The 25,496-nt window shown below is 46.0% G+C and overlaps 7 protein-coding genes across 8 annotated transcripts; 3 read left to right on the top strand and 4 right to left on the bottom strand.

Annotated features, from left to right (window-relative positions):
- The first annotated feature begins 4,139 nt into the window (after positions 1-4,139).
- On the top strand, positions 4,140-4,625 carry LOC120458484. Its single transcript, XM_039646145.1, has 2 exons — positions 4,140-4,239; positions 4,300-4,625. Exons 1-2 carry the CDS (start codon positions 4,180-4,182, stop codon positions 4,591-4,593), a joined length of 354 nt encoding a protein of 117 aa, XP_039502079.1. The 5' UTR covers positions 4,140-4,179; the 3' UTR covers positions 4,594-4,625.
- Positions 4,626-7,529: 2,904 nt separating this feature from the next.
- LOC120458483 (NPC intracellular cholesterol transporter 2 homolog a) lies at positions 7,530-8,247 on the bottom strand. The gene has a single exon (XM_039646144.2). The coding sequence runs from the start codon at positions 8,087-8,089 to the stop codon at positions 7,643-7,645; it is 447 nt and encodes a 148-aa protein (XP_039502078.1). The 5' UTR covers positions 8,090-8,247; the 3' UTR covers positions 7,530-7,642.
- A 2,023-nt stretch (positions 8,248-10,270) lies between these two features.
- Positions 10,271-13,522, top strand: LOC120446959 (aspartate aminotransferase, mitochondrial). Of its 2 annotated transcripts, none has more exons than XM_039628229.2 (5): positions 10,271-10,442; positions 11,925-12,084; positions 12,147-12,248; positions 12,312-12,560; positions 12,630-13,522. In XM_039628229.2, the coding sequence occupies exons 1-5, from the start codon at positions 10,375-10,377 to the stop codon at positions 13,323-13,325; spliced, it is 1,275 nt and encodes a 424-aa protein (XP_039484163.1). In that variant the 5' UTR covers positions 10,271-10,374; the 3' UTR covers positions 13,326-13,522. The 2 variants fall into 2 exon arrangements, with proteins under 2 accessions (XP_039484163.1, XP_039484152.1); XM_039628218.2 differs by lacking the exon at positions 10,271-10,442 and adding an exon at positions 11,139-11,258.
- An 88-nt stretch (positions 13,523-13,610) lies between these two features.
- LOC120446951 (uncharacterized protein KIAA2013 homolog) lies at positions 13,611-15,958 on the bottom strand. Its single transcript, XM_039628207.2, has 5 exons — positions 15,619-15,958; positions 15,089-15,569; positions 14,097-15,029; positions 13,911-14,035; positions 13,611-13,854 (listed from the first exon to the last, which is right to left on the bottom strand). The coding sequence occupies exons 1-5, from the start codon at positions 15,803-15,805 to the stop codon at positions 13,667-13,669; spliced, it is 1,914 nt and encodes a 637-aa protein (XP_039484141.1). The 5' UTR covers positions 15,806-15,958; the 3' UTR covers positions 13,611-13,666.
- A 59-nt stretch (positions 15,959-16,017) lies between these two features.
- LOC120446969 (histidine triad nucleotide-binding protein 3) lies at positions 16,018-16,909 on the bottom strand. Its single transcript, XM_039628242.1, has 3 exons — positions 16,512-16,909; positions 16,262-16,452; positions 16,018-16,208 (listed from the first exon to the last, which is right to left on the bottom strand). The coding sequence occupies exons 1-3, from the start codon at positions 16,849-16,851 to the stop codon at positions 16,167-16,169; spliced, it is 573 nt and encodes a 190-aa protein (XP_039484176.1). The 5' UTR covers positions 16,852-16,909; the 3' UTR covers positions 16,018-16,166.
- A 431-nt stretch (positions 16,910-17,340) lies between these two features.
- LOC120449689 (BRCA2-interacting transcriptional repressor EMSY) lies at positions 17,341-22,594 on the top strand. Its single transcript, XM_039632308.1, has 5 exons — positions 17,341-17,550; positions 17,675-17,849; positions 17,922-18,192; positions 18,922-21,232; positions 21,307-22,594. The coding sequence occupies exons 1-5, from the start codon at positions 17,490-17,492 to the stop codon at positions 21,540-21,542; spliced, it is 3,054 nt and encodes a 1,017-aa protein (XP_039488242.1). The 5' UTR covers positions 17,341-17,489; the 3' UTR covers positions 21,543-22,594.
- A 126-nt stretch (positions 22,595-22,720) lies between these two features.
- On the bottom strand, positions 22,721-24,006 carry LOC120449698 (derlin-1). The gene is made up of 4 exons (XM_039632317.1): positions 23,645-24,006; positions 23,325-23,579; positions 23,156-23,266; positions 22,721-23,097 (listed from the first exon to the last, which is right to left on the bottom strand). Exons 1-4 carry the CDS (start codon positions 23,887-23,889, stop codon positions 22,971-22,973), a joined length of 738 nt encoding a protein of 245 aa, XP_039488251.1. The 5' UTR covers positions 23,890-24,006; the 3' UTR covers positions 22,721-22,970.
- Between the last annotated feature and the right edge of the window lie 1,490 nt (positions 24,007-25,496).

Here is a 25,496-nt window from a genome sequence, read left to right as displayed (position 1 = left end):
TCTGGGCTTTTAAGGGGTAATCTGATGATGGAATTTTCCCCCAAAGAATTATTTTGGGTTACAGACTGGATTTTAATGCACGAACAGTTATTGCTAACTGTATTAATTTATTAATTTCGCAAGTAAAGAACAAGCGACCGAAGTGCCTGTCTCAGTGCAACACGTGTAATTAATCGGCCTGCCGCAGCAATCACTTAATGGTCGTACTTAACCTGCCCCATATGTGCCACGCCCACTTAAAGTCACAAGTTAACCAACTGATCAAAGTCGCCCCGAACGTAGCAAGATGTCAGTTGCACTTGCAGTTGCAGTTGCAGTTGCACTTGCAATCGTTTCATTATTTATTGTTGTTTTTACTTCGACGGACTCGTCTTTTACCGGGCAATTAATGGGATTTCTCATATGCATATACATATAAATCTACTTATACATATACATATACATATACACATATACATATGCATATGGGTAATGTGCGGTGGGTGGCGCAAAAGCAGCAAACATTATTACCTGGCCATCGCGTCCTTCAGCCACTGTGTGTCCGTAATCGTTTCGGTTTATTTTAATTAAAATTTACAATTAATACTTAATGAGTCGGGCGAGTGACATCAGCAGCAGCAGCATCAGCAGCAGCAGCAGCGGCAACTGCAACTGCAGCAACATCAAATTGAATTTCCCGTGCAGCATCGTTGTGTGAGTGGCATGTGGCAGCAGCCACATCACCATCACCATCGCCATCAGCCAATGTGCATGATAATTTCGGAAAAGTAATTTCCACCCACACCGAACCCAGATTGCTTGTTTGTTTGTTTGTGCGTGTGTGCAAACAGGTATTTAAACAAATACACCCGAAGATAACTTACCTTTCTATCAATAATGGAGTTTGTCGGCATATTTGATTCGTTGAAATGTCCGTTCGATGTGGCTGCAAGACGCTCAATGAAAGTGTGAAAGTCGTTGACAGTTTTCTAGCCCCATACAATATGCATGCTCAAATTGTCCGAATTGGTTGACCGAGTTGAAAAATATATGTGGATAATTGAGATGGAAAATTGTGGAAAATTAGCATGTCAAAGACAGGTGTTGGACAAAAGTTTTCTTCAGTCTGTTATCACAGACGATAAACAGCATGTGTTTTAATAAAATATACAAAGGATTGTTCCTTTCACAAGCACTTCAACTTGACCATATTGCTAACCCCAAAAGGATACTTTCATGGCAAATTATTTATGCTGCTTCCATTTCGGTAATCCAATCGCATTCGGGCTCCCTATAATTTGTACGATAAACTTTCCGGCTTGATTTAATCCCCCAGAGCTTAGTAAAACACACATGAGCCCAACTTTTCTAATTACCATTTGCTAACCATTGGCGAACCTACGTCTAAGTTTTGGTTAAGTAAAGAGCCATTGGCAAAGTTATGAACAAATCATTAGGCTGTCAATTTTGTGTAGTTTGCCGATAGGTGTAATAAATGAATGGATCATGAGTAATGCATGCCCAGGCAAATGAGAGCGGGATAAATTTGAAATTGATTGCCGGGACTTCTGCCTGATTGAAGTTAAATCTCTGCTGAGGTAACTCAATATTAGCGCCATTGAAAAGTTATGAACATTTTCGGTTCAAACTTCGTCCTACAAAATTTCACATTCCCGGCTGAATCTGTGCTTAGTGTTTGGCAAAGGAAAAATTCGAAAAAGCTCTAAACTTTGTCTGCTATTTTTTCGTTTTGGGCAATTAAATGGGAATTTCTGTTTTCATTTTCCCCCCATTCAAATTGATGACAGATACGAGTATACTATGTGCTGGCCTCTTCTGAAAGCCTAAATGGGTCAGAATCGACGTCGTCCTTTTTCCTTTTTCTGCGTTACCATTGACATATGCAGGCTACTATGAAACAGCGTTTTCCACTACTACGAGTATTTTCCGCACTTCAGTGTCATTGTCTCTGTTCCTGCCGACTGTATATTTTGACATAGAAAACTTTTGCACCTTGTAACGACTTTTTAAGTGCCACCACTCGCGTTTTGCACAGCTAAAAAAATCACACAGAGCGCAAACAAAGGTTGAAATGTGGAGCAAAATGAATATGTAAATCTAGGACTCTTTGGTGTTGGCATCACAGCGAAATGAAACAAAAATAGGCGAAAGCGTTGCGAATGAAAATAAATGTGAATATTTATGTGATTTATATGGAAGGACGCTTCCACTGGAGCTCTGAAATCTCGCGGGGCAGTGAAATGTGGTTGGCAACAGGGGGTTAAGTTTCAAGGGTTGGATTTAATGGAAATTTGCATATGCGTGTCGGTGAGTCTGGCTATCTTTCCAGACCTTGTCTGTCTAGACAAATGAGTGAAGCTCTTAGAAAATATATTTTCATATCCTAACCTGTTCAGCCACATTGACAATGTATCGCAGCACATTTTAATTGCTTTCGGTTGCCAGAAATGGGAAGAGGAAATCAATAGGAGCCGCAAAAAAACATTGAATACAGCACAGCATTATGCTCTTATTTACTGAAACCATTGTGCTATTCATTTTACCTCATTTGGCATTTTGGCATTACGCATACGCCGCATGGACCAAAGCATATTAATTGAACAACTCTTCGGGCGAATGGCCCACAACCCAATGCCATTTTTACTTTGTTTATGTCTATTTGTGTTCATGGTTTTTGGGACGCAACGGCCTTTTGTATCATTCCCTCATTATGCAAATGGCTGTGCTCTAAGTGCACTAAATATTGCGCATACGCCGCGTGTGTCAATAGGAGGGCAGCCAAAAATTCATTCGGCCCATTTGTATGTGCTTAATTCAATATTTAAATTTTCGGTACAAAGTTTAAATGCAGTTTGACTTCCCACTTAGTATGCGTGGCGGAAACAGTTCGAAAAATCGGATATGTTAATGAGTAGTGCGTTTCCCTTACAGGCGAAGCCTGTTCAAATAACTTTATCATTAAAGCGCTGAAATGGGAGAGCAGTATATCTTTTGCCCTGGCTGCTGTGCAATGCGGCTTCCATATCATGTTCACTATAATTACCCAAACGCAAAGGCAAGTACTTGGTATCAATGAACTCTGAAAACTCGTTTAAATCGATGCAGTAAGACTGTCACTTAATCACTCAATCATCAAACATTCTATAAAACGCAACTTGATCATTGTCACAATAGCAAAGTATGCTTTTAACATTTAAAAACCAGTAAACCCAGGCATTTCAATGAAGAATCTTTAGGTATGTACTCGAGGCTCTAGGCAGCAAGCCTTTGTTTGTCGAAAAATTAATTTAAAATTAATTTGTTTTTAATCGCGCTCATTGCGGCGACATGGCTGCCGTTCCAGGATAATTTCCACATGTGGGCAAACAAATGAAAACGCATTAAAAATGTAGAGGTAATCACGATGCTAATGACGTCGGCGGACAAAAGACGGACAAGCAACGGACATGCAACGGACAATGGAGCTGCAGTTCTGTTGCGGGGCAGGGAGTGAACAAATTAAGCTATCTGTTTCGCCATTTGATTAATTGCAATGCAATGCAATTTCAATTTTTTGCCAGCGCCATCCTTTGGCATCCTTTGTGCCCTCATGTCCTGCCATATCATAACTGTCAGCGTCAGGACTGCAGATTGTTCCTGTTGCTATTTTTTTTCGCGATTCAGCTGACAGCGGTACAAGAAAAAATCCGCTGAAGAATTGACAGCTCGTGGCAAACTCGTGGCCCATGCCTGGCTACAGTTTTTGGCCATTTGGCTGTAGTTATGGCATTCAATGTGTTTCCATGCTGTTAACAACGAATGCCAGCCATATGCAAATAATTAAGATAGCTGCAGCTACCTCTGACAGCAAATGGGATTTATTTTAAATGCAAAAACCGCAGCAGGAGCACAAAAAATGTGCAACTGTTAAAAGTAACAAGGGATTAAAAGTGCTGCGGAGCTGGAAAGCCATTAAAAGTAGCTGCGTGCCACTTTGATCACTATGGTACTGTATATTGAAATTTTAAGACTTTTTATGACACTTTTAGAAATAGATTGTATTGGTATTTGGCACTGAGGTTGTATTACCTATGCATTATTGAGAGTAACCCGTTAATAATCCTTAACTAGCGTGAATAATGATTCTATATAAGGTGCAGCTGCGATACCTGCACGCTGCAATCCAAAAGTATCTACAAAATGAAATTGTTGCTGGCCGCTGTTCTGCTGCTTGGCCTCTCAGTTTTGGCCAGTAAGGAGGTATCTATCTATAACATCTATACGAAAACGAGTAGATTCCAAATATCACCATATTTGCAGCCTAACGAAATTAAAATTGGGAACGAGTGTGCCAAGGACAACCATGTCCATAGGAAGGTGGCGCTGGACCTTATAAGGAACTACCGTTTGAAAAAGAAAACTCACAATATCAAGTGCTTCGTAAACTGCATCTTCGAGCGAACCCACATATTGGAGAAAATGAAGGAAAAACATGCAAAAAAAAAGCACGACTGCGATTCCATCGAAGATGCTGATAAGTGCGTAGAATCCTTCGAAAAATTCCGATGCTTCGTTAAGATTGAGATGAAAGTGAGTAGGAGCAAAAGATTTTAACAATAAACGAACATCAGTTGTACGAAAAGAAATTTTGTCATGAGCGTTTCTTAATGCCCCTAATTGGGGCATCAAATCAGTTTAAAGCATTATGTCATGGTAAAATGTACACAATATCCCACTAATTATTACGGTCATAATTCTGCTACGACATGTGCCACAAACAATGCTCAAACTTTAACAATTAATCAAGCCATTTTGCCCACACGAATTTAAAGTTTAGAGTACACTAAAAGCACTTCAGAGTGCGAACGGCGAAAAATATAATGAAAACATAATGAAAACGAAAATAAACACAAAGTTGGCCGGACTGTCAGCGGCAGATGGGGCGACACTAGCAGCCCCCCACAGTCCCCCCTTAAAGTGGGGCCTCGTAATTAACGGAATTAAATGCCGCAGAGTCCTGCAAGAAACTCGCTTTGTGCAGTGACCAAAAAATGACATGGCCAGAGCCGGAATTCTGGAATTTATTTACAACGGCAAACCGCATGGCAGCGAAAATTGTTCATATAACATTAACATTCGATTGGGGGCGGAAGTTGCATTTTGCCTTTAAATGCAGCGAGTGCAGCAATGTTTTCATCCTTATTTTTATTTTTACTTGTATTTCCCATTTCATTTTCATTTTTGTCCACAGACAAAGAGAGATCTCCGCACATGCTGCTATTTATGCAAGAAATTCTGTGCAGACACAGCGGCTTACAAGGGGGCGGGTTTTGTGGGGAGTGGGGCGTGGCATGGCATGGCGCCTGGTGGGTTAACTCATACGATATGCGGCCAGAAGCAGAGATATGCAGGAATGCACGGAAAATAAAATTAAACAATGCCCGTCCGCCCAGCCACATGACCCACTTAAATAATAACATTTTAATGCCGAACCAGCAAATCACGAGAAAAGTGCTTCAGTTCTTTAAAGCGTACAGGAAACATTTCGATTTTAATAGCATTTAAAGATGCATCCTTTTATACGTTAGTTACAAATAGTTACATATTTCCAGGACATTCCATTTTTCTGTACATCTTTTCTGGCAGGATAGTGCTGTTTTTTCTAGTGTACCCACATCCGCCTACATTTCTTTTCATTTCCCATTTTTATTTCCCCTGGCCACCACACCCATCTCCATCCCAATCCCCATCCCCACTCCACCGCCCACTTTTGCATGCAGCGTTGTGTCAAGTTTTTAAACGTCAGCTGCGTCTGCAGATGGGTTAAGAGGAAGGGCGGCGTTCTACGGGTTAAGAGGATGGACTCGGGGGCTTGGCCCACATTCCTTTGCAGTTTCGGACTGCCGTGCTTTATGCGGATTCATATGTAAATCAAGTGAGAACATCGCAGCCAGCGGACTCCCTCCTCGCAGAGCTGACTTGCAGAAGCCCTAACCGGAAGGTGAAAGCTAAAGTCACTGCCTGGGATTGGGAAATACAAGTAAGTGTGCATAGCTCATAAAAGTCTGATCAAAAATCGGTGCTATTATCACGGCTTAAAGGGGATAACAATGGAACTGGTATTATTTTAGCAGCTCCATATCATATATATATCATATCATACTGAGGAACTTGCACCAAAAGCTCGAAGTTATACAGGGATAGTTATGCAAACAAGCCGGATGAAACTGCCTTTAAGACCACAAAAAATGAACTCTGGAAAGGAAACCCAAATCCGAACACCGAATCACAGGCGGAATTGCATTTCGAGCGATTCGTGGCGCAAAGTGAATGTAATAAAGCGATTTCTTTGCTTAAATATACCGGTGCTAGCGCACTGCGGATAATTCTATCTGATGCACCAACCACCCACCCACCTTTCCCCACCCCAACCCCCTTTTTCCACCCCGCCCCCCGCATTATTTGCATATGGCCATATGGCCCGGGAGTTCCAGTGTGTGTGTGTGTGAGTGAGTGTGTTTTGGCTGAAAAAGGAATGGAAATTGAGAAAACGAAATGGAAAGCTCTGCTGCAGTTGATTTGTGTTTTTACTTGCCTTCAGCTGCTACCACCCACCACCACCCACTAACACCCACCACCACCCACAACCAGCCAGCGCCTATTTCTGCGATGTTTCAGTTGTTTTTGGCGTCTTATCAGGCTATTCTTTGTTCGCGAGAATGCGATTCCGAGTGCGAACTTTATAAAGCGTAATCGAAAACGAAACCAAAACACTGACGAGCATTGTTTTCGATTCCGATAGAGCATCTGGCTTATTATCATTATCATCGCCACGTCGGTGAGGAGTCTACCCTGGAGCTGGTATATCAATGTACTATAGTTGCTAATGCCACAATGAGTGAACGGAGGGCGAGAAGATAAGCCATCGGGTCAAGTTTCAGGATTGCAAGAGTATCCCAAGGCCATCTCGCACTTTTTCCCAACCAAGGCAACCCATTGAATAAAGGCGCTCAGTTTATATGAGTATGAATTCCAGCTTCTGAGTCACATATGAAACTTGAGAATGTGATATCACTGTTTCGTTCGCCTTAATAAACTGGTATGCCAACTGGTATATTTCGCTCAGTGCAGTGAAATTAACCCACTGATATCAACACATCGTAGACACAAAGAAGCCAGCAGATTATTCACTTTTTACGTTCGAGGGTCGATTGAATTGTTTGTCGTGGCACCAAGCATTTCTTTACTTTTCCGCCTTCTCCTCATTCTCAGCAAAGCGGAAGAGGCAATCAAAGCGAATAAAAGGAAATGACAATAAAAAGGCCTACAAAAAGAGCGGCACAAAAGATCATATCAAATTTGATTACAAAAGGAGTGAAAATTCTGAACTTGAGGCTTCCGCTCACAGATTGCAGATCATTTTGCAGATTAGTCATTCCACATGATACATGATACATGAGCTACAACTGTAATAATTAGTTCGGTACCTGTCACATAAAATGCTTTGATTACTAATATTTTCAGTAACGCTTGGTTTCAAAACTACTGGCTTAAGTGTAAATTTATTTATTTTAAATTAGATTACAATGGAGAGGAAAAACCGGACTGCTCAGCGCGCTCTCCTCAGTATTTCGAGGTTAATTTAGAGGTGGGCCATCGCTGCCTACTGAATCTTAGCGGGAATCTCGACGCAGATGATGTCCGCTCCGTCCTGGTCCTGCAGCTCCCACTTGACGAGCACGGACACCTTGGGGTAGGATCTCAGCACCGGCAGGGTGGCCGTGTAGCGGTACGACTCGCCCTTCTCCAGCGGGCACTTCAGGCCGCTGGCTACACAGGCATCGGGATTGGCCAGCGGGAAGGGCATCTCGATGCCCAGGACCTTGCCGTGCACTACCGTCTTCACCGCCGTCGCCTCCTCGGCCAGGGCAAAGTCAATGGAGAAGCTGACGGTGGTGTTCCTCTTGAGGATGCACTCCGCCTTGGTGGTGTCGCAGCCCTCGATGCCCACCCGGGTGAACTTGCCCGTCTTGGATCCGCAATCACTGAACTCCAGGGCACCCGCGAAGGCCACCAGTGCAGCACAGGCAATTACCGCGTACCTCAGCATTTTCCTCCACTTAATTGAATTACAAGGTAAGCGTAAGCGTAAGCGTATCAGGTGGCTCTTCTTCCGCTCGCTCGTCTTCCGCCTCTTTCTGCCTCTTCACAGCGCTACGAATCTACTGAATCTGGAGAGAGCCCGAAGACAACTGAAAGCTTTCTAATGAACGGCAACCAGCTGCGCGCGGCGACTCAGAAGGAAAAGCTTTCTCCGCCGACTAACGGGGGTGCGGCGAACTATCGATTGGCAGGCATATATACCTTACATACTTGGAGAAATTGTTTTCGTATTTAAAAATATACAAGAAATGTTATTATACAAATAATATTACTTTGCTAATATATTTTATTTTTGAAAGGAATAGTTCAATAGTTCAAAATTTTTGTTTATGTTGTTTTTATACCCGTTACTCGTAGAGTAAACTAGAGTAGAGTAGAGAACTAGAGTATACTAGATTCGTTGAAAAGTATGTAACAGGCAGAAGGAAGCGTTTCCGACCATATAAAGTATATATATTCTTGAGCCAGTGGAATATATATACCAGTGAGCAAATGGGTCATCATCTTTGCGCTGCGGCTATAGCTCTGGAGTCTGCATGCTCAGTTTCAACTTTGTAGCTTTTATAGGTCCTGATCTCGACGTTTATACGGACGCACAAACGGACGGACAGACGGACATGGACAGATCGACATCTGCAAAGCCTCGATCCTGGTCAGTATCGCCTTCGTTTTGTTAGCTTGCAGAATACTAGAAGTCTCCTCGTTCTGTATTCAATGTACTTTGCATATTCTGTATATCTGCAAACAACGAACACTAAACGCTCTCCAGTGCGCGTTTAAGTACTACCCGCCAAAATAAGTACGAGGTGATCTTATTTGAATATTGCTTGAAATGGCATGCATTTCATTAGTTCTTTCAATTCAACCCAATAAGAGTGTGCTTGCACAAAAACAGTTCTTTTGACACATAATTATGTATAGGTATATGCATACGTACATAAGTTGTTTATCTTTATTAAACCGTGTCCAGCTGGCAAATGAAGTGATTGGCATGATCGCATTGCGTATCAAACATGCGTAATAGGCTCAGGGAAACGCAGTTCTGATCGCCACCGAAGTTGTTGGGTTGTCCTAAATGCCACTTAATATACGATCCTTTATTTCCGGTGGCCGTCACGAATTCGTCCTCACTATTTCGATGGCCACCCAGCCAGTACGTGGAAAGTAGAAAGACTTCACTCCTGACGGCATGAAACTCGGCTATGTTTCGGAAGGATGTTAGGTGGCCGCCCTTTTCGCGACAGGTTTCCTCGGCATCAGTCCAGGATTTCCTCTTACTCTCTTCTATGAGAAAGTATCTGGATCCAATCTTCTGGAACCCAGGCGGCACTGTATCTTTTGGTTTTATCTCTGGCCTGCTCTGCAAAGTGGATTCAAGTCTCCTCGCTGGGGCAGTTTGATTCGACGCAAGGATATTAAACAGCTCCCGAACATTCCGACAGTGGTTATACAGAGGCTGCAATGCTGCCATGCAGAAGGCACTACATTGCTGAGGCGCATCGCTCAGGACACAAACGGACTCGCTGGTGGAGTGGGACCCTCCGAAAAGGATGCAGAATGCAACGACGAGGCACAAAGAACCGATATGCAGGCGAAACATGTTGCGTAGAAATCAACTGACACATTTTCGCCGAATTTCGGGCTTATTTATACGGAGCTCATCGAATTATGTACATGCATTAAAGAAATGCAATTGCATTGCAGACAAATAATTGACCAGAGCACTGGAATATATTTTTAATTTTTAAATTATTCAATATAAAACAAGAGAGAACGCTATAGTTGGGTTTCCCGACTATCAGATACCCGTTACTCAGGTAATAGAAACAGGTAGCGAAGCACTTATACTGAAACATGGTTTTAAAAAGGAAGCCATTCCCGAGCTACAATTGTTTATTTACATTCCCCCTTACATTTCCATATATATATGTATATGTAATATGAAAATCCACTTAAAAGTGATGTTTGAATAGTTTTTATTCACCCAACTATTTCTTTGGCACGAAGCCAAGAGTTCGGTTGGAAAAAGTCCGAAAGGGGAGCACTGGAGAGCTTTCACCCCCGCGATAAATATCGAAAGCGCAGGCCGGCAAAGCTTCGGCTCACGACTTTTTGCGCTCGCCGCTTTTGGCTTTAGTATTCCATTGAGGCCGCCGGCGATTGGCAGCGATAATTGCAGTTCGTAATTGTTATTAACTCGACGCATAGTACAACCACTCAGTGCATTTAGCAATGTCGCAGATCTGTAAGCGCGGTTTGTTGATCAGCAACCGATTGGCGCCCGCCGCCCTCCGCTGCAAGTGAGTAAGCGGGACGAAGCGAGGGCTCCCTAGGGAAAGAGACGGCAGCACGCGGTACACGTTGCAAATGCAGCAGTGTCATTTGCCAAGGTCATTCCAGTTGCCGGTCGCACTGCAGCGACACACTTGTGTTTGTTTTCCCCAGCACTGCATAATTTGTTTGTCCTCGCGGACTCGTTCTCCACTTTTAGCGGTCTGCTAAATCTGTTCTCCGGATTTACTGTTATATCAGCGCAGTGCCTTTGATTTCATCATCACTCGCTCTACGCAAATCTAAAGCGTTTATTTCCGCTGTTTCCAGCTGTTTTTATCTCATTGGCGAATATTTGCATATGTTTTTATGTATTATATACTGATTTGTTCAGCGGACGTATGTGTATTTATTTTTAAAGCCAATTTTATGACGCTCCATGCTATTTTTTGCCAATTTTATTCCGCTCGGGGGGACATTTTGAAAGCACATGATGGATAGATAGGTTGCCAGATAACGAGTGCCAAATGCCCTGCAGGAGCTTAAATCACTTTACTTCAACGTTCTTGAATAACCTATTATGTATTTAGTGGTTAATTGGTGGCTGGGAAGAAATAAAAATGTTCAATTACTAAATATTTGAATGTGCACGAAATCAACTATGGAAAAAACCTCAAAAACTATTCAGTTTTCATCAAAATTTGCAAGTTTTAAATCACCCCCTACCGCTGCGGTATTTAGAAAATTGGAAACGCTATGAACCGAACGCTTCTGATGACGCTGAAGGACATTGTGCACGTGTGGTCCAACGACCCGGGCGAGCGGATGTGCCGAGCGAACAGAGTGTAGGGTATTCGTGGTCATATCACGCTTTGGTCGCGTGCTCTGATTTCCTTTTTATGGAGCTCCTTGGGCTTTTGGGCGGTTTGTTTTATCGAAGCGAGTGGAAGTGATTTCCTTCCGCAAATCAAACAATCAGATCCGAAGACGAAGACAGGTGGCGCCTAATTGAAAGAGTTTAATTAAGTTTGATAACCTGCACGATTTATTGCGGCTCTAAATATGGAGAAGTAGCCGACTACGTCAGCAAACAGCCATCGACCTTATCGCTGACGTAGGCCCAAGTGGATCTATGTATATGGTATACTTTGTAATCGCCGACCGAGTTCCCATAACATGTTTACAGCTGATAAGAGGGGGTGCTATTTAAGACCCCCATGTCTTTGGGGGTGCGACGTGTTAACTGTGGGGGCGAAATCCAAGAAAACCTCTAGATGACTTTCAAACTTTAGTCATGAAAGCGAAATGTTAAATGATAGCCACAAGTGGCCAGACGTGGATGAGATAACCCACTAAGCAGTTTCGTAATCTACCAATTAAATTCAAACCAGATAAGCACTTCGTGGGGCGTTCACGGGCATTCTAGGGTTAAAGGTTGACGGAAAACACAAATCACTTGGCAAGTTTGCCAGATATTGGGATGAAAATATTAAAAGGCAATATTATTTCAGATCAACATGGTTCTCCGAGGTGCAGATGGGTCCACCCGATGCCATCTTGGGCGTTACGGAGGCCTTCAAGAAGGACACCAATCCCAAGAAGATCAACTTGGGCGCTGGCGCCTATCGTGATGATAACACCCAGCCCTTCGTGCTTCCCAGTGTTCGGGAGGTGAGTTCAGATTATACTTAGGCTAAAACCATATTAAAAACATAGCCCTTGCTTGTGACCAGGCCGAGAACAGAGTGCTGAGCCGTAAGCTGGACAAGGAGTACGCCACAATCATCGGCATTCCCGAGTTCTACAACAAGGCCATTGAGCTGGCTCTGGCCAAGGTAATTATATCCCTGGTAGCCAATGAATATCTAAAATAATATCTAATCAAACTGGAATTACAGGGATCCAAGCGCCTGGCGGCCAAGCACAATGTGACCGCCCAGTCCATCAGTGGAACTGGCGCTCTGCGCATCGGAGCCGCCTTCCTGGCCAAGTTCTGGCAGGGCAACCGCGAGATCTACATCCCGTCGCCATCCTGGGGCAACCATGTGGCCATTTTCGAGCACGCCGGCCTGCCGGTGAACCGATACCGCTACTATGACAAGGACACCTGTGCCCTTGACTTCAGCGGACTTATTGAGGATCTGAAGGTGAGGATGCATATTACCACTGATTCAATTTCTTCATTGTGCTTACCCACTGTTCATGATGTATTTCAGAAAATCCCCGAGAGGAGCATTGTTCTCTTGCACGCCTGCGCCCACAACCCCACTGGTGTGGATCCCACTTTGGAGCAGTGGCGCGAGATCTCGGCGCTGGTGAAGAAGCGCAATCTGTATCCCTTCATCGACATGGCCTACCAGGGCTTCGCCACCGGAGACATTGACCGCGATGCCCAGGCTGTCCGCACCTTCGAGGCCGATGGCCACGACTTCTGCTTGGCCCAGAGTTTTGCCAAGAACATGGGATTGTATGGTGAGCGCGCCGGAGCCTTCACCGTGCTGTGCTCCGACGAGGAGGAGGCTGCTCGCGTGATGTCGCAAGTGAAAATCCTGATCCGTGGTCTGTACTCCAATCCCCCCGTCCATGGAGCTCGTATTGCCGCCGAGATCCTGAACAACGAGGACTTGCGCGCCCAGTGGCTAAAGGATGTGAAACTGATGGCCGACCGCATCATCGATGTGCGCACCAAGCTCAAGGACAATCTAATCAAACTGGGATCCAGCCAAAACTGGGACCACATTGTCAACCAAATCGGTATGTTCTGCTTCACGGGTCTGAAGCCGGAGCAGGTCCAGAAGCTAATCAAGGATCACAGCGTCTATCTCACCAACGATGGTCGTGTTTCGATGGCGGGAGTTACCAGCAAGAATGTTGAGTACCTGGCTGAAAGCATACACAAGGTTACCAAGTAAGGAGGACCAGTGGAGATCGATGTAGAGTTGGAGTTTCTGTAGTACCTTCTAATCGGCACATGTACGAATTTTATAGCACCAACGAAATTGAGAAGTCTAGATAAAACAATGCATTTTGCACACTCTCTATCCATATCTCTGTATATAAGCTAAATGATCTGCCTTTTAAAAAATAAAGCATTTAAAATGTTAGTAAACACGATTCGGCATTTTATATGGAAAATTAACAGATTTGGTTAAGCACACACTTATTTAAGTAGCACAGGTATAAAAGATTGGTGTTCATTTCGCATTTCGATAATCATATTTTACTAGCATCCAATTTTTATATACAACTAGAATCACGGTTTGTTATAACGATATCTTAACTTATCGCTCGGTTCGCAGTACTCCTTGATAATGAGCTTGCACAGGAATATGTGGAATACTATGATTATTGCACACACAGAAACCCAGAAAAGCGTGGGCAATCCACCCAGTTGGTGGCCATGTCGATGCAGCGCTATCAAATGCTGCTCATGCGCGGGAGCTGAAGAAAGTAATAATTAGTTACCTGGCATATGTTTTCCTTGTGAAAATGCTCACCCTCGACCACTTCCTTTACGTGGATGGCATGGTGCAGCTCTTCCATGTGCTGCTTGTCCTCGGTTATGTATAATATTGCTGTTAGGGGTTCAGTCAGTTTGACTGGGAATTGTCGTCGATTTTGTCTGCAAAATGATACAATTTCAATCATATATTCCCAGAGGATGGCAAATGGTTAAAAATTACGTGAGCAGCACGGGCTCATCCAGGCAGCCGCCATCGCAAGCGTAGTAGCTCCTGTCCGAACGATCCAGCGCGATGTTGATCACCGCCTTGTTGTCATAATCCACAATAATGGTGACATTGACATGGGTTTTGTTGCCGTAATTGAGGCGCCTGAAGTGGAAGTCCCTATGCAGAAACTTCGGATGGATGTTGCACTCCAGATGCTGATTGCTGAAACGAAAACTGCCAAAGCTCAGGACCATCGCTTGGATGACTCCCGAAGCTCCCGCTCGGATGAGATTGTGGCAGCCCTGCTTCTCCAACGTTAGCATCCACGATGTAACCAGGGAATTGAGCTGCTGGAGATTGGACATCTCCCGCCAAAGATTCTCCGCTTGCAGAGTGTGATACGAATCGTAGCAGCCTTCGGCGTAGGTCAGCGCCTTGGCTATATCCTCTTTTTTGGAGCCGCCCGTCTCCTCAAACTCAAAGCTGCGCACCTGGGACAGAACTGCATACATAGTGGCATTGATGCGATCGCCGTTCAAGCTGTTCTCCGCCTTGGAGGTGCTTATCGTAAAGCCAGTGGCCCACAAATCAGTCCAAACGTCAATGTGCTCCTGGCGATAGATGTTTACGCTGTTCAAGGATCCTGGGTTCGAGGGCTTGGAGCCAAGCTTCTGCAGTAGCTTGGCCATCGCCTGAGTGGCCTGCTGCTCAATGGCCTCGCTTATACCGCCGACTTGGGCCTCCGCCACTGGTTTCGAGTATTGCACTGCTGTGGGATACACAATGCGAACTGTGCCCCGCTTTCTCAGCTGCAGTTTGGAGTCCATCTGCGGCTTCACTATGCTAATAACAATGGATTTACTGGGATTTTCTGACTGAAGCTGGACTGTGCCCGTAAGCACCTCCAACTCTGTGTAGGTAAACACTCCAACGGAGACGGGTTCACTGAAAGGGTTAAAAAGGCATGAACTTCTTCGCTGACTAAAGTCAAGTCCAAGCCAAACCTGAGGGGCACTGTTCGCCTGGTGAGCTTCTGGAGATTGACGCGTGGCATGATTAGTTCAATGTCCTCCAAAAGGTTTCTGGTGTTAGTGATCTGCAGCTCCTGCATGAAGATATTTGGCTGAGTGCGATGGGCATAGTAGGTGTACGAAACGAAGTAACCGGCAAAGCACTGGAATCGATGGACCATTCCCGTCAGATACTCGACGACAGTGGCTTCCTTTTCGCCGCCAGATACGGAGCCTCCAAAAACGGAGAGCACCGGCTGGAAGCGAATAGGCAGCTGCATGGCCCTGCCATTCTTGATGTTCAGATAGGCGTCGTGTGTGATCTCCAGCCCCAGATAGCCGTTGCCCACGTAGGGCGTGAAATCGCGTTCACCGGCCATTTTCGCTGGTGACACGTGACGGATATTGGCATCGAACTCAAAGCTCTGGAGGATGAAGGGCGTCAGCCGGTCGTCCATGCACATGCTGTGGGGATCTGCAATGGGCGGGGATTAGTCCAGAACATTTGAACGCGCTCCACTCACCCTTCTGTTCGGGGGCACTGAGGAAGATATAGCGAAAGATCGGCGGAATCATATAGAAGACCACACAGACGCAGAGGAGCAGAAGGAAGAGGCGGCGGTACGAGGACATCGTGCCCTCCGCCAGGCGCTTCATTCGACGCATCACGTCGCCGGCGTCGAACTTGCTTTTTGCTGAGCGGAACAACATTTTCCAGCAGTGTTTTGGAGGCCGGAAAATGTCGGAAAATTGAAAAACATTTCAGTTTTAGACCATTTTTGCGCTTCCCAGTGAATGGCAACTGCTATAGTGATGGTACTGATGGTCTCCCGCAAATCGATATCTCTGTTTATCGGTACGAATTACAGGGTATTGTGCCTGATGAAATGGAGTTTTATCAGAAGTTTGTAACACAATGACACTTTATTATAAGTTGTATATATTTATTGTATTTCTTTGTACATTTTAAAGGTCTTGGTTCTCACTGGGTTGTCACAGACAGTTCAAGCTAAGGGCAGTAATGAAATAACTCTTAATTTTAAATTGCACCTCTCCCGTAACCAAACGCATATCACAGTTCCCGGTCCTCCAACTCCCGAATCGCATCATTGGACTGCAAGAAAGCAATGTCAATAGGTGGAGGGCGAGGTAAAGGAGGTTCCTTACCTTTTTGAACCAGAAGGAGGGCATAAAGCTGATCCTGTTTCCGATACTCATGTCGGCGGGCGGGTAAATACCGTGGAGATGGAGGTGGCGCACCGATATAAAAGGCGGCAAGTGGAAGCCGACAATCGCCTCCTTGGGGTCCACGTTCTTTGATCTCAGGAACTGCATCATGCCCTGTTCCATGCGCCGGACTGCGAACGCAGAAAATGATCATTAGTGCGGTTGGTAAGTTATGTGAAACGTGGCTTACCCAATCCTACATGGCATTTGTTGAGCGCCTTTAGGCTGTCGAAGTGCTCCTTGGGAATCGCCAGATAGTGATGTTCGGCCGCCGGGTACTTGTCCTTGAAGATAACGTACTCGGACGTCTCCACCTCCAGGACGGGCGGAGGTCCTTGGCGGCGGTGGGCGAAGTCGCAGAAGAAGCATTTCTGGTCATCCGCCTGCCGACCGTCGCCACTCGTACAATTGTAGATCGATACCAAAACGATGAGGCCCAAACCGGCCAGGCCGGCTATGTACATTTTTGCCTTCCTTTTCATACTGTCTTTTGACTGGATCGGCATGTACTTCACTTTACTTCTTCCCATTAATGTTTGTATCTGAGATCGTCTTGGCCAAATTGTTTAGATAAACGGAGTAAACATTGCAACGGGTATTAATCGGATAACTATCGAACGGTCTTATGTGCACTTGCATTTTAAATATTCCACTGTTAGGCGGGAACTTTAAATCTTGTATTTAAATTTTAAAATATCGGGAAAAGGAAAATAGCAGATCCAATACTAGTAGTTGAAAATATATACATAATTGTTCCATATCACAACAGTTGGTTTTCGAAATAACACACATTTGCTCATAGCTAAGTTCATGAAATTACTGTGCAAATATAAATCTTTGTGATACCAACGAAAGTGGTGTACCTCTGCAACTATTTGTTTGTTTATTTTTAGTTTTAATGAAATTTATTTTATCCCATCCGATCTATCGCTGGCCTACCACCTGCGATAGTTCGATACCTTTATTTCCTCCTAGCCGTAGTGTGACCGCAGGAGCCTATCGCCCATCGATAGTTCGATATTCTTATTGCTTTATTTTATTAGGAATAGCAAACCATTTATCCGTATTTTTTGAATTAGCGACTTAATCCTGCGTTGGCCAAAGCTCAAGCAACCGGAAAAGCACGGGATCGCCGACGGCCAAGGACGTAAATCACGGGAAAGTCGGGATGTGGCCGCAAACGCTGGAAATGTCGCGGGACGAGTGCCGAGGCATGCTGCGTCGACTGGGTGAGAGCTGAGTGGTCCACGAAATTCACTTCCATCCTTGGGAGCTCTCGAGGATCGGCCGCCGATTGGAGCGCAGCCAACTAAAGCACATTCTTCCTGTTGTCTATGTTTTTGTGCCCACCAGAACTTGAGTCCTATTCGCATGTGGTAAGCGTTTTTCGCGCCCAAGGAGCCCTCAGTGAAACCAAGGCGAAACTGCTTGAGGAGCTGCGCCAGCACTTCCACATCAACCAGGAGCGCCATCGAGCGGAAGTGCGGAGGGCGGCCAACGACGAGCAGCTCTGCACCATAGCGGAAAAGTGAGATTACGACCGTACACCAGTGGAAAACCCATACTAATCCCCTGTGTATCTGTACTACTGCCCTTGCAGCGTTTGTGGGCCCAACACCTGGCAGGAATGGTCGCGCGAGGGACGACGCCCTTATCCCCTGCTTCCCAGGATTAGTCCACAAACTGCTCTCAGCATCGTTGCCAATGACCTGGCGGCCAAAGCCTGTGAGGAAAACGCCAAATTGGCGGCTCCGGCCGAAACGGCGGCCCACTTCGGAGAAGCCCTCGTGGAGCAGGCCTCGCTGATGAGCCTGAAATATCCGCGTGGTGCCCGGACCCAGGATACCGCCATGGTGATCATGGAGGAGCCGGTGAGTTACATAATCCCAGCCATGTAGTTTCCCTCGCCAGAGGATAGCGAATGTGCAGACTGTACCTGCCATGAAAACAAGTGGGTGGCTGCTTTTGGACGCTGCCAAAAAGTGGCCATGGGCTAATAATCCCTTTTGGAATATAAACGCAAATGATGGGGATCCTCGGAATAGAAGAAAAAAATCTGGATTTCCAATGAAAATAATAATCTGCCACTCAAACAATCCAGTTGGGATGTGGCGTTCCAATCAGAAAGCTAATTAGGCGGGAAAATGTAAAAAGTACGATTGCCTTCTTACGATGTTCTTGTCCACATAGTCGCATGCCGCCTTTTGAGTTTCCCAATCGTTTTTCGTTTATTTGTGGATATATCTTTGGTAATCAGCTATTTAACTTTAACTGCCAGTAACAGAAATCTGTGAGTATCTGTTAACTGGGCTTAACATTCTGTTGGCGTCCAGCTGTTATCGATAGAGGGTGAACTTTCCGTGCCGTTCGAATTGGATTTTGAATTGGATTATATAACGAGCATAAATAAATATGCAAATATTTTATTTCTAAGAATGCGTTTTTAAACCTAAAAATGCACATATAATACAGCTAAGATAAACCTTCTCCTGTTTTCAGAAATAGTTACAAAAACTTTTGTTTTGAGCAATAAAAATATTCAAATCATATAGAAATACTAATTTTTCAACGATTTTAAACCATGTTCTTCCTTCCCACAGTTCAAAGTTCCCGATGTGCCCAACGAGGTGAAGAAAATGACACAGAAGCGCAAGGAGAACGAGAGCGGAATGGACGGCAAGCCCAACAAGAAGAGGCACATGCAGCAACCACATCCGCAGCAACCGCATCTGCCGACCTCGCAGCTGCAACAGCAGCTCAATCCCACCTCCAATCTCGGCGTGGAGGAGGCGGACCCTGTGCCCCCAGAGAAGCGGCTAACTCCGCGAACGCTACAGCAGCGCTACTTCTACCAGCAGCAGATGAAGCACAAGCAGCGGCTGGCCAGCAAACGGAATCTTAGCAACAGCCTGGGCGGGTCACCCTCCACGCAGTCGGGCAGTCCCTTGGGCGGCAGGAACATGGCCTGCGCTGGCGGAGAGCCTTCGGCAGCAAAGCGGATAGCCGCACCCGCCAAGAGCGGCAGAAGAGCGCAGAAGCAACTGCAACAGCAGCTGCAACAGAAGTTGCAGCACCACCAGCAACAGAAAGTATTAATGCAAGCGCAGGAGACGGTGCCCAATCACATGGTGGTGCAGCCGCACGTGGAGTATGTGCTGGATGAGGCGCTCAAAACGCTAGCGGCATCCAATCCCTCGACGCCCACCCACACGCCCACGCCCACATCCACAGCCACTCCTCCATACACCATCCTGAACGAGCCGAGGCCACTGGTCACGCTGAAGCCACTGAAGACCATTAAGCCCGTGATCTATGGGCCGCAAGGTGGTCTGGCGTCCGCCGAAATTGGATCGCCCACAACGCCGGCCTCGCGGGGATTCGCCAACTCTCCCATAGTGTTCAAGGAGAAGCTGCAAACGACACCCGTGCCGGTGTCCACGCCAGGTCAGGGTTCGCCCACCAAGAAGTTTGTGGCGGAGGAACGACACTCGGATGCGTTGCCCGCTGCGGCCACTGCACCCACGCCCATTTCCACCGCGAATCTTCCATTGGCGCCGCAGATAATCAGTGTTCAGAAGATTCCGGCTCCTTCGATGGGCGGTAAGCTGAGAGCAGCCGTGGCCTCGCCCACCAGTTCCGCCAACTCCACGCTCCTGTCACCGGGCGCCAAGACAACGCCCAAGAAATTCAACATCCTTGAGGGCGATGCCAAGCCGAAGACCTTGCCCAGTTCGGCGGTCCGCCTGCTGCCGTATACGGAACCCATTGGCGGTCCTTTGTCGCCACTCAAGGACTCCAGGGTCACTCCTTTAAGCAGCGCCTCCACCGTCAACATCATCAAGAATATACCAGCTAGTAGTTTAAACAACACATTGATCACTCCGCTGCCCTCGGCCGGAACCACAATGCCGGCGAATCTCTTCAGAGCGAAGGTAACGCCGCCTATCAAAGGAGCCAGTGGTGCTGCCGCCGGCGCAGCCGTTATTGGTGCCGCAGGAGCAACCGGAATCGGTGCAGCAGGGTCTGGACCTCAGATTCTAGGGAACATCAAGCTGACCAGCAGCTCCGGCGGAGCAGCCACCATCAAGCAGGTGCCCAGCAGTGCCCTGCGGAACATAAAGATTTGCTCACCCAATGGCAAGCTATTCCTGCAGCCAGGTAAACTGCCAGCTGGCAGCATTATTCACAAGTTTAATAACGCAAGCAGCACTGCGGTATCTGCAGCGGGGGGAGTGGTGACCACCACCACCACTGTGTCGCCAACAAATCTGGCGGCGCGGGAGCAGAGGATCAGCATACAAAAGATACTCCAGCCGGCGACAGGGAGCGCGAGCAGCGGAAGCAGCAGTCCCACCACCACCACGACGACCATATCCGGCTTGACCTCCAGTGCCAAGCAGCCAAGCTTGGGCAGCAAACCGACCACACTGACCTTCGCCACTGCGGGCGGTGGTAAGAACAACCTGGTCTTCCTGCCAGCAAGTGCGGCGAGTGGAATGAGGGCACTCACGCTGGCCACAAAGCCCAAATCCAACGTGCTGGTCATCGGCGCAAGCACCTCTCCAGCGCCCACAACCAGTGCGGGCTCATCTCCCAATCCCTCGGGCGGTGTAAAGCCCAAAGCCAACCAACTCATCACGGAGGACACACCCATCGATATCATTAACATGCCCATCATTGTGGCAGACAACGGCACCGCTGCGGAGCTCAATCAGGCGTCGGTGAAGAACTCGCCCCTGGTGGTGTTCAATGCCACCGATTGGGAGATGGAGCTGGATCAGGCGGCCACCAAGTCTGCCACCACACCGAAGCAAAATCTGGACGATGTTATCATCGAGGAGGACGAGGACGCCGAGGAGGATGCTGGGGAGCGCAGTGAGCAGCCATCTACCATGGACCTAAACAATAGCAGTGAGTCTCTATAGCTAATGTGCATGTAATGGAGTTGAACAGATACGTTAATTTATTATTACTTGTATTTTCAGTAATTGAGCTGCACCCGGAGGATGACAGTGCCATCGAGTACGTGGACATGGACCTAGAGCAGCCCATTGAGATCGAGAGCACCAGCAACATATCGCCAGAGACGACCACCACCACCACCGTGAAGGCAGCCATCGTCTCGACGTCGCCCCAGCAGCCGAAGCAGAAGCAAAAGCCCCTGGAACATCCGTTGGGAGCAGGAGGAACAGGGAGCAGCGCAGGAGCAGCTACCCAATAGATCGGTTGTCCAATCAGCAATTAAGTTACCTTAAACGATCCCCATTTCGAGATATTCGAGTGAGAGAACGCACACACCACACACACACCCACACACACACAGCAGACCCGGTTTGAATTAGGTTTAGTTGGTAGTTTAGCGTCAATGTCGAAGGTTTTCCCACTTATTTCTAATGATCGCAACCCGCAGCCTTGGAGCAAAGTGCAAGATAATCGTAAACAGTTCTCTATGCTTGTGTTTGTGGAGCCGTTTGTGGAACGTTGAAACGCTCGCAGTAGTTAAGTTGCCAAATCACACAAACCACCATTGTTCTAAACATAGTATCGTATAGTGAAAAGTATACCCTGGAAATCGTGTTAGTTCTAGTTTTACGCGCGCCCATTTCATTCGCCTGCAATCTGCGGAGCCTGGAATCGATCACCCTCTCTCCTGTAAATAGGGCAGATGCCTCTGCGGACTACCTTAATTTGTATAGCTTGTAAATAGATTCCACACTTCGCCCCAACCCCAAACTCAACCTCTCACCCCAACCTTTGCCTAGCATAATTTCATTCTAATTTAGTTGCCTAAGTTAGTTGCGAAAAAAGCGAAAATGTACACAAACAAATTCGAGCAGCGCGCAAGAAAGCGATGAAATTGTTTAAATGTTCAACTTGAAAGATTCTTAATTGTATGAGATTATAGACCCTAGTTGACCCAACCACGAACATGTAAATATCTGATGAATTTCGAAATGCAAACCCCTATCGCACATATAAATATACACATGTATAGACCTAGTTCGGCTAAGAACCACACATGTTTCAACTTCAACGGAAGGAGAATGCCACATGCCACACCCGAAACAGATGATTAACCATTAACGATTTATAGATGTTAAGTATTTTATGCGTCGGTTTTGTAAATCCAAATCTTAAGAGGAATGTTGTAACTTTTCGACCAAGCCCCAAACAAAAGAAAAATGCAAAAAAAAAAACAAAACAAAAAAAACACGGAATAAGCATCAAAACAGAGAGTCCCCCTCCACGAAAAGTGAAAAATGTAATGCAAAATATTGTTGAACGATGCGTGTCGCTGTAAAATTTTTAGCATAGAAATTTTAAACGAAATAAATTTAAATGTAACAAAAGAAGCTTCGTTTCGTTTCACCAAATCTATATCTATTGAAATGCATCACATCGCCGGACACTTTTGTCTTGTTTAATGATCGTATATGTACAAACATATATTAATATAATTTCATCAATGCACACTGCAATCCTGCCACTTAACATGTTAACTTATTGCTGTCGCCAGAGAATCAAATCGTGTGGTGATTAAAAAATAGTTGAAAAAGTATGAGCTTTGTAAAGAGCTTGGTTGAGAAATAGAGGAAACCAAACCGTAAAAAAGGGAATTAGTCTAGTGTTTCAAGGATCAGCTTGGAGCTCAGTTGCGGCCCAAGGTCATGCCCCGGCCCCAGGGACTTTCGGGAGCCTGCCTAGGTGGTGCTCTGCTCTCCGGCGGGAGTCCGAAGCCGCCGAATCCACCGGAAATGTCCGGCACCATGCGCTTCCTGCAACAAAACGACGGGTTATTATCGCTGGCACCACAAGATGCGTTCTTATGCTTACAAGAACTGAGGGGTTTCCAGCAGGGCAGTGCCGCCCAGATCCTGGGAGTATTGGAACTTGAAGAAGTAGTAGACATGGCCCACGAATATGCCCACCAGAGAGGCGAGGGAGCTGCAGAGGATTACCGATTACAACCAGTTCATATAAGGGAATACCGTGCACGACTTACAAGTGGAAAATGAACTCGAAGGCGGCCAGCACCCAGGGCAGGTACATGGCCTTAAACCGAGTGCCGAACCAGAAGCTCACAGTGACGTCCTTGTTCAGTTGGCACCAGATGTAGGTGATGGCCAGCACGAGCATGTCCATGAGGAAGTACACGTTGAAGATCATGCCTCCGATGTTAGCCAGCACCGCCGAGACAATCAACAGGTACAGGTAATCAGCCGGACCCCGGCCGTACTGATCCTTCTCCAGCTTGGAGCTGCAAAGCAAACGAAATCCGTAGTCGTAACCATCTGGTGTGCTGTGCACAGCTGGAAGACTCACCTGTACTGCACGATGAAGAAGCAGTTGATGAGGAAGTGGAAGGCCGTGTTCGATGATATGGGAAAGACGAACAGTGACGTCACGCAGCGCCAGAGCTGCAGCTTGCCGAAAACAGCCGACCGGTCCAGATGAAGCCAATGAAGGGGTATCACATCGAAGCGACAGAGCATGCTCAGCACCACGGTGGCCGTCAGCCAGTACCGGGTGAAGCGGGGCAGCGAGCGGTACCACACGCCAGCGTCCATTGTGTGTGCTTCTTGTGTGCGGTTTGGTTTAATTCATTAATTTGCTACTTTTATGCGGAGTGATTTTCTCTATTTTTGTTGCTTTACGTGTCTTTTTGGAGATGGCACTGGGCGGCTGCTCGGGGCGAATGGCAAGGGTCGTGCCTAGCGGCTGGGGTGACCGTTTGCTGCACCGAACGCGCTTCCCAGTGAATGCCTTTTGCGGCATTTTAAATTTCAAATTTCTTTAAAAGGATTTTCTGTTTTTGGAAACTAACCATAATCTTCAAATCTTAAGCATAACTTTGTAGGCAAAAATATATGATAATACGATAAGTTAGAAAAATAACATTTTATATAATGTCTGATGATCTAATTTGTAATCAGATTATAATTAAAATAAAATAAAGTTTTCTTTTAAGTAAAATATTAAAGTATTTTGAATTTGTGCAAAAGCAAATCTTTCTTAGAAATAAAGTCAATTGCGCAAATATAATGCTCGTTTTATAACTTGAGGTCCTTAATGCTCCATTATGTTTCTAAGTAAGCCTAAAATGTCGAAAATCGTTTTTAATTTGAAGCTTTATCCATATTGGTGTGCAATTCATTAATACCTAAAATCGTTTTTTCTTTGTTATCATCTGAAACCATATTGATGGATTTAAGATATTTTCATTATATTTGTGGAATTGTGCCCCTTCCGTACTTCTTCACCTTTGATCCCGCAATTTGTGATTTTTTGTGGCAACATTTTCGAGGACTGACAAAGCGATGGGCAACAACAAAGCGCACAGGAACGCACACACACATGCAGGACACTTAATTCATAACAGGCGAGAGCACATAAATAAATAGCGGAAATTTCGTTACGTGTTTTTTTTGGCAACTTTTTGTGTCATCTTTGTGGCGATGCCTTTGTTAGCCAACGAAAAGTGCGGAAATTTCTGACAGGTAAGAAGCGTGTGCCACTCACTCTCTCACACTCACACGCACACATACAGGCACACACGAACGCACACAATTGCAATGCAGTGGTGCGAAATTAATCAACTTGGAAAACGTGCGCTTTTCCAATATCCTGCATTTTCGAGTGGTCTCCGCTGTGCTGATTAATTTTGGACAATATTCCCCACTGTCACAACGTATGCTATTGAGTCTCGAAATTCTAGACTACTTTTTTTTCCGTTGGATTTTTGGTAACGAAAGTAAAAGCCGGTTTTCGAGCGTTAAGTAAAGTTCACATTTCTGGAGTGCCGATGCATTCGAATGGTCGTTCTGTGGGAGCGAGTGAGCTGGCAACAGTTGGTGTGGGTGCCTGTTGAATTTCCAGCGGGTGCGAAAGAGATGCACCACAGCGAGAGAGCAACAGTAACAAAATGTCGAGGCTAATCAACTGTTTCTGCCTGTGTGCTTGTGTGTGTGGTTGTGTGTGAGTGAGCGAGGACACACCCACCGATTGGCCATGCGAAAACATGGATGCTAGAGCAGTGCGACGCATGCGCTGCCATTTTGTGCGCCGACTGCGCTGCTACCCGCCATTTGATACGCCCACTAACGGTGCTTCGTGCTCATCATTAAGTTCCACCCACACATATCCGCGCCCAAACGAACACATACTGCACCATACT

Source organism: Drosophila santomea, chromosome 2L, assembly GCF_016746245.2.
Source record: "Drosophila santomea strain STO CAGO 1482 chromosome 2L, Prin_Dsan_1.1, whole genome shotgun sequence".
Classification (NCBI taxonomy): domain Eukaryota; kingdom Metazoa; phylum Arthropoda; class Insecta; order Diptera; family Drosophilidae; genus Drosophila; species Drosophila santomea.
The sequence above is the reverse complement of the archived record's forward strand: the minus strand, read 5'-3'. Positions and strand labels throughout refer to the sequence as shown.